Source organism: Paramisgurnus dabryanus, chromosome 6 (assembly GCF_030506205.2).
Source record: "Paramisgurnus dabryanus chromosome 6, PD_genome_1.1, whole genome shotgun sequence".
NCBI lineage: Eukaryota > Metazoa > Chordata > Actinopteri > Cypriniformes > Cobitidae > Paramisgurnus > Paramisgurnus dabryanus.
Genome location: NC_133342.1, coordinates 8,948,034 through 8,963,505, shown reverse-complemented (window position 1 = coordinate 8,963,505; position 15,472 = coordinate 8,948,034). Strand labels below are relative to the sequence as shown.

The window sequence follows — 15,472 nt, the reverse complement described above, 5'->3', positions numbered from 1 at the left end:
AAAGCGAACAGTTTAGCACGTGTGCTTAAAAAGTCTAGAATTTTAATGATATTATCTTACACTACACAGGGAATAATATAGATATTTTCCAGAAAACCTCTCGCATAAAATAAATTCAAGCACTTTAAATGACCTGTATCTATGTATGTATATTTTCAAAAACTTCCCAGGGCCTTGATTTTTTCCCCCAGATTCAAGGATTTCAAGGACCCGTGGGAACCCAGTCAGGTCACGTGTATCAGAAATGCAAATGTAAAAATTCAAATGAGCTACAAGTTTTAAAAATAAAATTTATTAGCATCTCTCTACTATGTGTATAAATAAAAACATTTATAAGAAATAATGCATATACGCCTTAATGAGCTGAACAATAACTGGATTATATGTGATACAAATGAACAGAGGCTTATTAAACTCTGCTTTTTGTCTCATTTTAACATACTCGCTTTCTTAGTATATGTTGGTGTGAATGTACCTCAAAATTCAAACTTTGCAAACATTATCCATAATAACAACAAATTCAAAACAGCAATGATGGAAAAGAAAAAAATTTAAGAGTTTTGGCAGTTTTACAATTTTCAGTGTGAACTTTGCAAAACAGCTTCAACATCGACGAAAAATTATTACCAAAAAGTGAATGAACATACGGTACTGATAAGTGCCTCACTGCGATCATTCATCCAACAGCAATGCTGACCAAATGTACTCACTGTTAGAAAGTTCTGATAGGAAGCCAAACCATTTTTTTATAATGAATAAAAAGTGGTAAAACAACAGATATTCGTATTTGTCAGTATATGCATGAGACTGGCCCTTTACCGTAACATTATCATATAAAGATGACTATAACACACTTGTAACATTCTGTGGGCTCTTTAATATTGTGTTTCCTAAGGCAAAGACCTCTTCTTCCTATGCCATCCACAACATGATGGTTTTTGGTCATGCTTTCAACACACGGGATGGTTGAAACGAAATTTAAAAAACCAAACGGATATGTACAAGTAACGAATACTAGCAAAAAACCCAAAAGCCGCCTGAAAACGTTGTCAGTGTTTGGTCTGAGGTAAAAAAGAAAATAAAAACGATGCACAACACACGAAAATGCAGATGGCTACAAGGCAACACCTTCCCTTTAAATTGCAACACTGGTGTGATGCTACCAAGAAATAATGAGCTGCAGTTATACTGTGTTTTGATGTAACAGTGATAATTTGGCTTTTGTAAAGTCCATATTTTAAATGAAAACCTTTCAAAAAAAAAAATTAAAAAAGGCGAATACATAATAAAGAGTGTGAATTAAAGTGATGTGCCAGTGTATGAGTGTTAGATGTCGTCATAGTGGATCACGAGAACCCTTGGTGATCTCTAAAGTCAAATGGAATGAAGGAAGTACACAAGAACTTTGAAGGGTAATGTGCTCTTTGCTCATCCCACGTCTTTAGAGTGCAAAGATACCCTTATATTTGATGTGTTGTGTGATACACACGCACACACACACACATATACATATATAGATAAATAAATATACGTATATATGCATATTTTTAGCTCTGCCGTGTCCATAACTCTGAAAAATTAAAACTCGGAAAATTCTTTTGCACATTTTTCTGTAACAGACACGCGAATATCTTCCTCTTCATAGTCGTCAAAGTTGCTCGTGTCCCCAGGGCCTCGGCACTTTGGTATGAACGGCGCCTCCACCTGGTGGGTGACAGGAGATAATAATGAAATCCAGAATGGGCTTAAACTGATCAATTTTGTAACTACAGACATCAGCGCTGTACCTTTCTCTCATAGATTGCTATCCAATCCGTTGTGGCGAACCATTTGTGGCTTTTGATGTCATTGACGCCATTCCTGAGGTTCCCGTAGCGCTTGGTCAGATCCACCTGGAGCAGATTCCTCAGCAGATCTTTCAGATCAGAGCTAAAGTGTGATGGGAATCGTACCTGTAAGACATTAAATCAACATCTTGACTGGATATTCATGTGTACGTGTTCAAACAAACCAAAGTGTTTAACTCTTTCCCCACCAGTGTTTTAAAAAGAAAATATTGCCAGTGCAAGCATTTTTGATTTTCACAAAAGAAATGCCTTCAAGAATTTTTTCTTTAAATATATAAACGTACAATATAATCACATGAAAAAACAGACCCTCTGATTTCAGCCTAAAAAAAACCATTCCTATTAGGGCTGTCAAGATTATGACATTTGGCTGACGGTTAATTGCCCAATAAATTGTGACAATTATGGCGATAAATTGTCTGTTTATGGGCTTAGATTAAATTAATAATTCTTCATAAGAAATAAACACAATAAAGTGTTTGGAAAAATAAATGAAAATAAAAATGCAATCAAAATAAACTGACTATACCAGAACAGACCTTAAATAGTAGGCAATCCAACTTAGGTCATATTAGTACTGGACTGCATGGCTGCAAAAAAATCAATTCCTTACAGATGCTTAAGAAAAGCATCCTTCACTTCGCTAAATTAAAGCAATAAACCCCGAGAAGCAGTGGGTTACCACTGCATTTTATAACAGCTAAGGGGCGTTGTTAGGCACGACGCGAAGCATATAAAATGCACTGGTAACCCAACGCTTCGAGGGGTTTATTGCGTTTATAAAACGGTTACTTCATATGCATAACGTTAGCGGGATTTTATAAAATAAAACCCAAAAAAGTTGTAATTATATTAGTACAAATATTACTCTTCCGCCAAACAAAGTAGTTCCTCAGAATCAAGTGTGACTGAAACCGAGCGCAGTTCCCAACCAACACAGACACAGCAAAGACACAATGAAAATATGATTTAAGACTGTGGTGTTTATTTTATAAATCACCATTCATCTAATTTATACATTAACATTTATATCGTGCAACTGTTGAAGTGATGATCAAATATGCTTGGAAGCATGCTGAACTCTTTCCCCGTCAGCGTTTTTTTTTTTTTAAGTTGCCACCCAGTTTTAGTTTAATGCCTTCCAGAAAATTATCTTCTTTATATAAACATAAAATATCAAATGAAAGAACAGACCATCCGCTTTGAAACAAAAACAAACAAAAAAACATTTCATCCTACCTTCATTTGATCTCTTATCACCTCTCAAATTTTTTTATTAAAAGCGGAGATAATTCCATTTTTGTGAAGAACTTTAGTAAGAGATCAGATTCAGACGGAGCCATGAACAGTACTACACGGTGTTTTCAGTGAATGCGTCAGTGTTTAAGTTGGGTAAGATCGCCACCCAGTGGATAATAGCGGACGTATGAACTTGAGTTATATAAATCCTATTTATTGACATTCATCTGGATATCGCCATTAATTGTGCAATTGTAGACAAATTAAAAATATGATTTAAGACTGTGGTGTTTATTTTCATAAATCAATACGCAGTAACAGTGGCGCAGTGATACTTATGTAATGTGGTCTGAACCGTGAGGTTACCGGTGTATTTTATCACGGCTTAGAACGCGTTTCAACCAATCAGAATGAAGAACCAGAACTGCCCGTTTTATAATAGGAATTTGGAAATGTATGTTTTATCTGGCAGTTCAAAAGTTTTGCAGCTTTTTTTAAAATGCAGTTTTTTTTCCAATGCATTGAATTGCTTTACAATGTATTGCATTACACTGTCACTTAAGAATTGCCATCTGATACGGTCTCGTTTATACAGGCGCTGCAGCTCCCCCTTTTGTTTTTAGAGAGATGTGCAATCATTGCAGTGATCTGAAATCATTGCGCTGAGGTCAAACAATTGCGATGAGAGAATTATTTAATTATTGTGACAGCCTTAATTCCTATATCTTTATTCGTTCTCTTTTATTACCTCTCAAATATTGGTCGGGTTCTTCAAAAAGACAATATTTTAAGCATAAAGCTGAGATAATTGCATTTTTGTAGGGGACTTTCGTTAGAGATCAGATTCAGAGCAATGATCAAAACATTCACAGAGTTTTTACTGTTTTTTTTACAGAAGCCGAGAGAGGTCGTGTACTATATTTATTTTGGCTTGCTGGTTTTCTTGTGTTCACGACTTAATTTATCGTTATCTCAAGATAACAAAAGTTGTATTCTTGTGATGTGATTAAAGCTTACGTGTACTCAATAGAAAGTGTTGTTTTGTTTGTAGACAGCAAAAGCATATTTTGATAAATTAGCATGGATGAACAAATGACTTATGACTTAAAAAAAAATAATAATAACAATACGATTGAAGATAGAAACGTGTACATCATTACTTCAGAGATTGTCCCTAAAATCACAAACGGCAAACATCCAACTTTTATTTATTTATTAAAGGTGCAGTGTGTAAATTTTAGCGATCTAGTGGTGAGGTTGGGAATTGCAACCAACGGCTCAGTCCACTGCTCACCTCTTGCTTTTGAAACACATAGAGAAGCTACGGTAGCTGCCACCGGAAAAATATGTCATCGTTGGAGACAACTTAGTAAAAAAAGTTTGTCTGTTAAGGGCTTCTGTAGAAATATGGCGGCTTCGATGTAAGGGGACCCTCTGTGTATGTAGATAAAACGTCTCATTCTAAGGCAATAAACACGTTACGGTTCATTATGATAGGTCTTTATACACCCCTGATAATTTAGTTTTGTATATGATTTTGCATTTCTGTCGAGAGATCTTCTAAAAATTACACACTGCACCTTTAAGTCTATCGGCAATTAGCCACACATGTGGTAACGGCGAAGACCCCAACTCGTATGCATCAGCAGTCAATTTCAAAATAAACTATATAAATGGACAGGAAATTACTTTATGACATTTCGATTACCATGTCAGGATAACGAGAAAACAACTTTTGTTGTCTCGAGATCATAAGAAAATTAAGTCGTGATCACGAGAAAACAAGCAAGCAAAAATAAAAATATGGATGACCTTTCTCGGCTTCCGTAGTTTTTGGATCAGTGTATGCTTTAGTGTTTTATAACTTGGGGAAGATCGCCACCTATTGGATAATAGTGGTAATGCAACTCGCTCACACCTTTCCAGACACAATTTTCTCATAGATTTGAATGGGTTGGTCTGCAAAAAACGGAGGATATCCAGCTGCCATTTCATATATGAGGACACCGAGGGCCCACCAGTCCACAGCCTTGTTGTATCCCTGAATTAAAACAAGGAAAATTGGATTTTGATTATTTTACATTTTTCTTTTTTAATAAATGACATTAAACAGAAGTCAAGTCAATGGTTGTGACCTTGCTGAGGATGATTTCTGGTGCCAGATACTCTGGAGTTCCACATAATGTCCAGGTTCTGCCTTTTACTCTCTTTGCAAACCCAAAGTCTGTTACCTGTCAGAGGGGGAAAAGCAAATGTTGAGGCAAGAGATTTTTCTAAAAAAAGCTGTATGTAACATTGACATCTAGTGGCTAAACCTGGTATCACAGTCTTAATTCAAAATATTGGAGATGGTTTATTCTCCACCTCTCTCAGGTTGCCAGACACATGTAAGACCGCATCCGACAATGGAAAGCATACGCTTATCTGCTAAATTTTATGTTTGCAATCTTTTTGTTGATTACAAATTACAAACCCGATCATGTGGATATTAATACCACAATCTGCAGCTCATTTAAGAGGTAGTATCCACATTTATGGGCTATTGCAGTCTCATCTAAGCAACAGTGATAATTGGCAACCAAGCTGTTAGCTGTTAACACTATTAGGCTAAATTGGCAGTGACAGGATCACACAGACCAAAACAAAAAAAGAGACTATTTTCAGAAAAAAAAAAACAGATATGTGAACATTGCATGTTTCCTAAATATCCACAGATATATTACAGTATTTTTTTATTTAGTACAGTCAAAAACTGACTTACAGCTCCTTTAATACTTACAGGGATCCCACACCTTAGTTAACTTCAAATTCAAGGACCTTTCAAGGACTTTCCAGGTCCAATACCCTCAAATTCAAGGACTAAATGTGGAGACACATTTCAAGTGAGAGTAAGGTTACATTGTGTTACCTTATAAGATACATTGTTACAATTCTCTATTGAGGGAACTCGCGCTGTGTCACTGCAGTGACACTTTGGGGACGCCTCCAGGGGTAAGTGCGTCTGAATGTGTATATCAAATTCACCCAATGATGAGGCTTAACGACAAAGACAGGGTGACACGAGAGCCAGGAAGTATATCGCTATCTGAAATATTGCCAAAGACGGTGTTACAGGGACGCATGAAGTATGGGAAGGGAGACACAGCGTCTAGTTCCCTTCTCAGTTAACAACAGTTACATACGTAACCCGAGACGTTTTCATGTGTCAAACACAACTATGCAAAAAAGCATTTTGGTTTGAATCAACATTCGCATACAGAAGATATAAGCATTTAAAGCGAACAGTTTAGCACGTGTGCTTAAAGTCTCTAATTTTTATTATATTATCCTACACTACACAGATAATAATGTAGATATTTTCCAGAAAACCTCTCGCATAAAATAAACTCAAGCATTTTAAATGACCTGTATCTATGTATGTAGATTTTCAAAAACTTCCCAGGGCCTTGAATTTTTTCCCCCAGATTCACAAACTTTCAAGGACCCGTGGGAACCCTGTACTTAGTACTGTAGGAACGATATGTAGAGAGCGAAAATACATTAATATTATTGCTTCATTACTTTGAAACACTTATGTGTATATATGTCTAGGGTTCCTGATGTAAACTTGGCTTTTACATAGTAGAAGTTGCTACGTACATGGAATAGCTCTGATAAAGCAACCATATTAACCTAAAATTGCAAGCCTATTAACACCCTTTACAACATATTATATGTGTACATTAGGCCATTAAATCAGAAGCACCATTTACTACCATTAAAAAGGTTGGAACAGCAAGACATTTTTTTATATAACTTGGATTGTGTTTGTCTAAAAGAAGATAATCATATGCATCTCGGATGACTTGAGGGTGAGTAAATCATGGGTTCATTTTCTGTTTTAGCTGAACTATCCCTTTAAAGGATTAGTAATTTTCTTTAAAAAATCCAGATAATTTACTCACCACCATGTCATCCAAAATGTTGATGTCTTTCTTTGTTCAGTCGAGAAGAAATTATGTTTTTTGAGGAAAACATTCCAGGATTTTTCTCATTTTAATGGACTTTAATGGACCCCAATACTTAAAGTTTTAATACAGTTTAAAATTGCAGTTTCAATGCAGCTTCAAAGGACAAACCCTAACCAGGCACAAGGGTCTTATCTAGCGAAAAGATTGTCATTTTTGCCACGAAAAATAAAACCTATCCACTTTTAACCTTCTCTTCTTCCTCCTGTGTGACGAGCCAGCGTGACCTCACATATTTGCGTAATGATGTCAAGAAGTCACGGATGACGTATTGAAACTACACCCCAGTGTTTACAAGTGTGGAAAAAGAGGACCGTTCTGACGTTGTTAAATGTGGAATGATGCTAATTAATGTCTTTGTGTCAGTTTATTGTTTAAAATGGTCCCCAAATGTGTGCTTCATATATGTAACACGGGACCTTGTTACGTCACTACGCAATTACGTGAGGTCGTGCTGGCTTGTCACACAGCCGGAGGAAGTCTGCAATTTTAAACTGCATTAAAACTGTTAAGTGTTGGGGTCATTAAAATGAGAAATGTTTTCCTTAAAAAAAAAAACACAATTTCTTCTGGACTGAACAAAGAAAGACATCAAGATTTTGGATGACCTGGTGGGGAGTAAATTATCTGGATATATTTTTAAGAAAATGGACTAATGCTTTAAGTGTTTTATCCGTTTCAGGATGTTCTCACTTGACACTGCTTTTCCCACTGGTTACCTGTATGTAGCCATGCTGATCAATGAGCAGATTCTCAGGTTTCAGGTCTCTGTAAATGAGGTCTAGCGAGTGGAGGTACTCAAAGGTCAGGACGATCTGAGCTGCATAAAACCGTGCGTGTGGTTCACTGTGGGTCAGAGAAATCACAGCGAAAACTTTAAAACACAACAACACAAGAGTTTAGTAAACCACGTATGTGCCACGTATCATAACAATATACTGACAGCATACAGTATAGTAATATAAACTAAACTGGATAACTAAACTATTATTACGCTATAGCTTCACTACATGCACTTATGTCATCATCAATTATTTATACGATCCTATGCTGCAGTTTTGCATTATGCTTGACTGACAACAGATTAATGTTTGCATATTCACCTGAATCTTCCAATTCTTCTAAGATGTGAGAACATCTCTCCTCCTGGTACATACTCCATCACCATATACAAATTTGAATTGTCCTAAAGTGGGGGTAAGGCAGAATTAAAGGGATAGTTCACCCAAAAAGTGTCGTTACAAACCTGTATTCATTTCTTTGTTCTGCTGAACACAAATGAAGATGTTTGGAGGAATGCTTTTAAGCAGAAAACATAAGCACATTGACTTATTTTTTCCTATTATGGAAGTCAATGGTGCTTCTGTTTTACAAATATCTTCCTCTTTGTTCAGCAGAACAAAGAAATGTATACAGGTTTATAACATCATGAGGCAGAATTTTCTTTTTTGTGTGAACTATCCCTTTATCAAAGAGACAATTAATTAATTGGCCTAGCAGATATATACAGCATTGGTTCATAAATACAAAAGTCTAATAAAAGGAGATCATGAGGGTCTTCAGGGTACCTTAAAGGCATATTCCAATCTGACGAGGAACGGGAAGGACACTGCTTGCAATATTCTCTTTTCATTTAATGTGTGCTCCACTTGTTTCAACTTTACCACCTAAAATGTGAAAATAAGACAAAACTGTTTAAGAAACTTTTTGTGGTGTTAATGCCCGAAACATAAGCAGGTTGTTATCGCAGAAATAAGTCACTTGTATTACATTGCACGATAACAACCGGTTGCCTAGACATTATCCTGCTTATTACACGGCTATTTACCTCATACGTAAGGTAAAGAACATTAAATATAAATTTGAAATATTTTAGACCTCCTGCAAAGAAAACACGTTTATATTCGGTTTTAAAATAAGACAAGACATTCAAATGTCACAAACACACTATTTGGATTATTCATTTGTAAATGTAATGTCATATGTTTTTAAAACACATATTTATATTTAATTGTTAAATATAAATGTTAAAAAGTACCTAGGGCTGCATGATTATGACAAAAATCATAAGTGTCGATCGGTCAACTTGATATTGAAATTGTGATTATTATTAACGAATGATACATTTAACATTAAAAACTTGAATGTTTTATAACTTTCTGTGAACCAGCGGCATAGTCAATTCTAAACATTCAAAACTAAATAATATAATGTAAATAACAAATAATTGGGTCAATGACGTGACGTTAATTATTTTGTGTCTGTATGGTTCAATTAAATGTAAAAGGGTTTAAATTTCAAAATAAATTTGCAGATTACTTGCATACATTCTCTTTTTTGAAGACCAAGTCTAAAATTTCTGGTTTTATTTCATTTTAAAAAATATTTGGGGGATAATTGCAAAAATGTCTTTTTGCAATTGATGTAATGAGTATTTTTTATGAAAATATAAATATAGTCATAAAAAATGTGGAATAAAATATAATCATCTGTTTAGTGTCAATTTTTACATACATTTTTACATAATTTGTCAAAGATTATTTAGAAAACCGTGCTGTTTTCAGTATATGTCAGGACAAATATTACAAAAACGCATAAAAATAAACATTTAAAAAATACTAATACTAAATACTTTTTTTATTATTTATTTATTGATGATTACGCTTACATGCCATTAAGGTGGATAAAATATTTAATATTTCTTATTCTTTGGCGCAATTAGTGCTTACACCAGCTGACATTTTTTTTTGTCCATCAGTCTTAACTTTCATAAAAAAGGGTGCAAACTTAATTTTTTACTGCATAAAATAAAAATAAATACACTATGTGCATTAAAATAAACCTAATGCATGATTTAAAACAAGTTTTTTTTTTAAAGATTTTTGAATTTCTTATCTTGCCAAACCCTTTTTGTCACTGACCCATTTATGTAAGTTACGTTGTTATCCATAACAAACGGTTAAAGGACACGTAATTGAAACTTTTTCCGATTATGCAATTGTTTCATCTGTAATTGTAATCTCGATTAGTTTTTCGATTAATTGTGCAGCCCTAACTGTACCCGTAAAAATGATTAGCAGCATCCGAGTTACTGCGTGTTATTAGCTTTAGACGGTTGTTATCTCAGAATAATATGCATTGGAACGTCGCGACTGGCCAATCAGAATCAAGCATTTTAGAGTGCCATGTAAGAAGTCTACATAAACGTATGGCTTAATACTAAACCAACCTTTTGTTTGTCCAGAATTTTCATAGCATAGAACTGATCTGCAGCCTTGTGTTTTACCAACATGACTCTGCCGAAGGATCCTGTGCCTAGCGTCTTCAGTCTGTCAAAGTCATCTAAGCCAGTTGTGCTCTGCAAGATAAGGCAAACTATAAACAACTTTGTTAACATCAACTTAGGAAATGCAAACAATTCAGATTACAATGCAAGGCAGTGCCATATTGTCATTATACAATGACTAAGAACGTGGTCTTATCCAATCAGAAAAGTATCAGTTTAATTTATTTACAACATTATTTATAGCAACTTTTATAGACTTAGCAATGTATAGTGTGTTAGACTTGATGAGATTAGTTTTAGTTCAATTATGTACTGTTGTTCTTGTGTTGTTCTAACTGCTTCTATTGTTTACCTTATTTAAGTCGCTTTGGATACAAGTGTCTGCTTAATTACATAGGGGGAGTTTCCCAAACAGGGTTTAGGTTAATCCAGGACTAGGCCTTATAGTAAGTAATTTTTACAAACATAGCTTACAAAAAAACCCTGGTGTGCATCTTGAGACAAAACAATGGGTCTCATTCACTTATAATTGCGTATGTTTTTTAAAATTTTCTCCTAATTTACAACATGTGCGTACGTGAGTGAATTTGGTCCACAGAAAATATTAGAGCAGTTTGTCACCGAAGCAAAAGAGCTCGAAAAGAAATCCCTGATCATATTTATTATTTAATTCTCATATATTTTCTCATTTCGTCGTTTACATGACGTTTACATTAGGCATTAAGCAGATACTTTGATATAGAGATTTAAAAAGTGAGGAAGAAAAATCGTGAAGATTTGTCATTACGTGCATCTTCTTTATATGTGTAGAAAAAATAAGTAGGCTATACAAATTTATAATTTACTGTATAACAATAATATAAATAATGTATAATAATATATAATACAGAAAATATTATAATATCAAATATAATCATGTAAATTTTATATATCAACATTATTATAAACATTATAATTATAGCCTTGTATTTGATTATAGCGTACGTGATTATTGCGTACGAGTGGTTTTAGGTTTTCTTGAATTTTTGCGTACATTTAAAAGAAATTGATATGAAAGTTTTTGGTGTAATCACGATTTGGTCGTGAAAACATCTGTATGCACATCTCACGCACAAATTTGTGCATATACGCATGCTTAATGAATGAGACCAAATGGCACCAATATATGTTGAGATATATCAAGGCAAGATGTTTTTAAATTAAGGCAGCTGTCCGGGAAATCATCCCTTGTGAAGTAGTGACAAATATTAAAAAAGGAAAAAAAGTTGAAATTGCTTATCAATTTAAATTAAGTTGTTTAAACTTAAACATTTAAGTGCAACAAGGAATTTTTACAGTGTATGCGAATAATTATGTTGACATGGACATTTGGCTACTCTCCAGTGTGTGACGATATCAGTTTTTCATGTTACAGCTATTGCTAGGACTTTTATTATGTTATACAGTATGTTATTTGTTTGATTTCATTAGTTGACACAGTCTTAGTCAATATTGAAGATATTCACTGAATGTTTTTTACATTAAGCAGTAGTGCTGCACAATTAATCGCATCGCAATCGCAATCGCGATGTCAGCGTGTGCAATTATATGACAGCAAAATGTTGCAATTATATTTAATAAATAAATGTGTGGACTTGTTAACACAAACTTTCTGATAACAGTTTGATGATTTTCCTTGCTGTTTAAAAAAAGAAAGAAAAATGAACAAAAAAGGCAGTGCACGTGTGGCATGCACGTGTGTGGGGTGCGTCGTCACTTATACCAGAGCGAAGATGGATGCAGAGGAGGTTGACAGTGATCTGGTAGCTAAAAAAAACTCTATGTCTGTTGTATGGCGGTATTTTGGATTTAGGATTACTGACACTGAGCAGTTGCTACATCACGTGGCAATACGAAAACATTTCTAGTTTTACAAATACAAATTTTAGCTAAACTGTGTGTGGATTTTTCTTAAAACCCATCAAGTTGACTCATGATACCATTTAGTATAATCGCAATCGCACATCGCAATTTTAGCATCAATAACCGCAATGGGAAAAATTACCCAAATCGTGCAGCCCTATTAAGCAGGATGATTTTATGTAGTAAACAGTAGCTGCTTTTCCATTACAGATTTGCAGAAAACTTTTGTCGAAATTTAGAAAATAACACTAAAGACTATTGCGAAATGACAGCGTTTCCATTAACCGATGATATGAGACTAAAACTAATGACAACTGTGAGGGGGATGAATTTTTTTGTAACTTATTTGTTTACCCATTTTGGGATATTCGCAAGTGATGTGCAGCCAAGATGGCGACGACAGGCACCACCTACTTTAAGCTTCAAAAACGATCTTCAGAAACCTATTGGTGACGTCATGGACACTACGTCCATTTTTTTTTTACAGTCTATGATCGCAACAAGCCTATCCCTTATACTTAGGAGCAGCAATGTATAGGTGTTTCTTGGAGGTAATAGGACATTATTTGAAATCAAAAGTGTTACCTCAACATACTGAGAAGGAAAGTCTGTTATACTCTCACCTGTGGTGGAGATTCCCATTTCCTCAAGAAATCTTCTTTGGCTTTGGCTAGAAACTCTTTCACTACATGAAAACAGAGGGAAAAATGGTTGTAGGAATGAAAAAGAAAGGCAAACCTACTGTTGCTTAATCAGAGACACTAAAATTGCAAGTCTTCTAATGAATAAATGCGAGTGCCATCAAACAAATGTACCCTCTTTTGTAGCTGGATCATATCATGGCTATCCAGCTGACAAGAAAGACATTGCATATCAACTCAACATAACAAATAAGACTAAATAAGAGAGGGTACATTTATTTTTCTAGCTATTTCTATATCCTACACATCAAACCCAGGCAATCTTACAAACAGCAGAGGTAAACCAATGTTCTTGTGATGCATGCACTTCTTTTGTAGTTATTAAACACAGGAGCGTGACGTTACAGGTGTAATCTAAGACAGTTCAACGTGAAATGAAAACAACACAGCAGACGTCAGTCGACCGCGGTGACGGAAACGAAATGAGGAAAAAGTGCATTGTCATTAAGAATTCATTTACATAAAACTTTTCAGTCACCGCGGTCTCCTAATGCAATTATGATCATACCAAAAGTCTCTATAGATCACCACGGATTTGCAGGAACATTCACCCACATGGATGGGATGATGGAGAAACAGACATAGAGATAAAGAGAGACACGAAGAGAGAAAGTTTTCTGTCAAACATCACATCGGTTAAGCTGTGCAACACATGGATCAGACATGATAAAAATACATTTAAAAAATAAAATAGTTAACAAAAAGCAAAGACAGAGCAGATAGACAACAAGCGACTGCTTACAGAAAGAGTTAAGATGTTTAATGCTTTGAAGGATATTGTTGCTGTATGTAGTTGTAAAAGTTAATTTAGATGAAAAAGGATTTGTTCAGACGACAGAAAAAAACATTATTTATGGAAAAACTGAAAGTTTTGTTACTTTAAACATGAAATCTGTTTAGTGCATACCCAAAAGAAACCACATCCACCATATAAAAATAAAATCCAAAATCAGATTTTGAAAGTTTACATCCATCTTGACATTTTTCCTTGCAAGGATTCCGGGATATGAATGACCATACCACATATGCACAAATGCATAAACAAAGCCGTGATTTTATTTTATTTTATGTGATGCACCTCATATGTTCAGCATTGTGTTGAGATATTAAATGACATGAAAAGAGTTTCTCCCTCTCTTGCCACGACATTAACAACTCATCACGTATTGTGCTTACTGTTGTTAATACTGTCTGAATAAACACATTATATCAGGACTTCAAAACAGAATTTTATAACTTAAAATACAACAGTACAGGGACTGACAAATAAAAACTGAATTGAATGCAATAGGAACAAAAACCTGCAGTTCACAAACATTTTCAGTGTTTAAATCAAACCACCTACAGATGAGAAAATATCAAAGTGGTGCAATGCTGGCAAATGTATTTTGCCCATGCTATTGGCAACGCTGCATACCTATGCTTTATTTCTAATAAGGGTAATGGGCTGTGATGGTTGTTAGAGATGTAATGATTAATCGTGTGCCCCATAGGGATGTTCACATTGACCGTTTAACCGTTAACTGAAGGTAAGAATTTATGACCGATTAACATTATCAGTTAAAATAAATTATTTTTTGTTAATACATGGTGCGTGTCGTCATGAGCCGACAGACATTTCGCCACTTTTCTAACTTTAATTTGTGAATGTCCTGTAAATGACACAAATGATTGCTGCCCTGACGGTCTGATAAAGTAATAATTTGTGTGCGTGTTTGGAAGCTGAACGGAGACGCGCGCGTGTACGCGCAAGATGACGCGGTCCGTCTCGCGCACATCCGGACAGACGTTCGGTGATGGCCTCTGACCCTGACCATGACCATAAACATCTCACTTTTTGCACAAACGGAGAAAGACGACGCAAAACCAAAACTTTCTGAAAAGCGTCCTGCTTTAGAAATGACCACTGTGGTAGATGAAACGGAGACAATCTGCCCTCTTTGGATATTAATCCTCTGGACCGATCGCGTGCTTTTTAATAAGGTAATGTTGCATGAATATCTGATAATGTATGAATCTGTTGTTGATCTGTCGTTGCTGTTTGCACGTTCAAATTAAATGTTTTGTTTTTACTAGTTCACAGACAACCGTCAACTGTATTTTTACTCAATGTCAATTTCATATTAAAATCTTATAAGTTAACGGTTAATGTTCGGTTTAGAAGCTACGGTTGTCGGTCGGGAAAATTAACTGATATGAGCATCCCTAGTGCCCCATTAAAAATGCCTGTCTGAAATCGATTCTGAATCGCAAGGCTGCGATTATGCGTTTAATGCACAGCTTGTGCGTGTACTACAGCATTTGGTCAGTAAGAAGTCCTTATCAATCTAAAATCATTATGAGTCGGAGTCGTTAAATGTGCATTTAAAAAAGCAACACTCGTTAAACAAAATCATTCAAAATATTCTTTATAATCATGAAAATACCTGAAACAATTTGAAGAACAGCGATATAAATATTCCTGTAGACACTTCCTGGAATAGCGTTTGA

General features: G+C 35.0%; 1 protein-coding gene across 1 annotated transcript in view; it reads right to left on the bottom strand.

Moving 5' to 3' along the window:
* Positions 1–270: 270 nt before the first annotated feature.
* The window catches only part of prkacbb (protein kinase, cAMP-dependent, catalytic, beta b), a 29,792-nt gene continuing 14,590 nt past the window's right edge, over positions 271–15,472 (bottom strand). The window contains exons 2-10 of the mRNA XM_065261939.2: positions 12,905–12,966; positions 10,323–10,451; positions 8,662–8,760; positions 8,197–8,279; positions 7,813–7,939; positions 5,222–5,317; positions 5,005–5,127; positions 1,788–1,952; positions 271–1,704 (exon numbers count right to left, since the gene is read on the bottom strand). Coding sequence (XP_065118011.1) covers positions 1,579–1,704; positions 1,788–1,952; positions 5,005–5,127; positions 5,222–5,317; positions 7,813–7,939; positions 8,197–8,279; positions 8,662–8,760; positions 10,323–10,451; positions 12,905–12,966 — 1,010 coding nt within the window. The 3' untranslated portion in view covers positions 271–1,578. The remainder of the gene's footprint in view (positions 1,705–1,787; positions 1,953–5,004; positions 5,128–5,221; positions 5,318–7,812; positions 7,940–8,196; positions 8,280–8,661; positions 8,761–10,322; positions 10,452–12,904; positions 12,967–15,472) is intronic.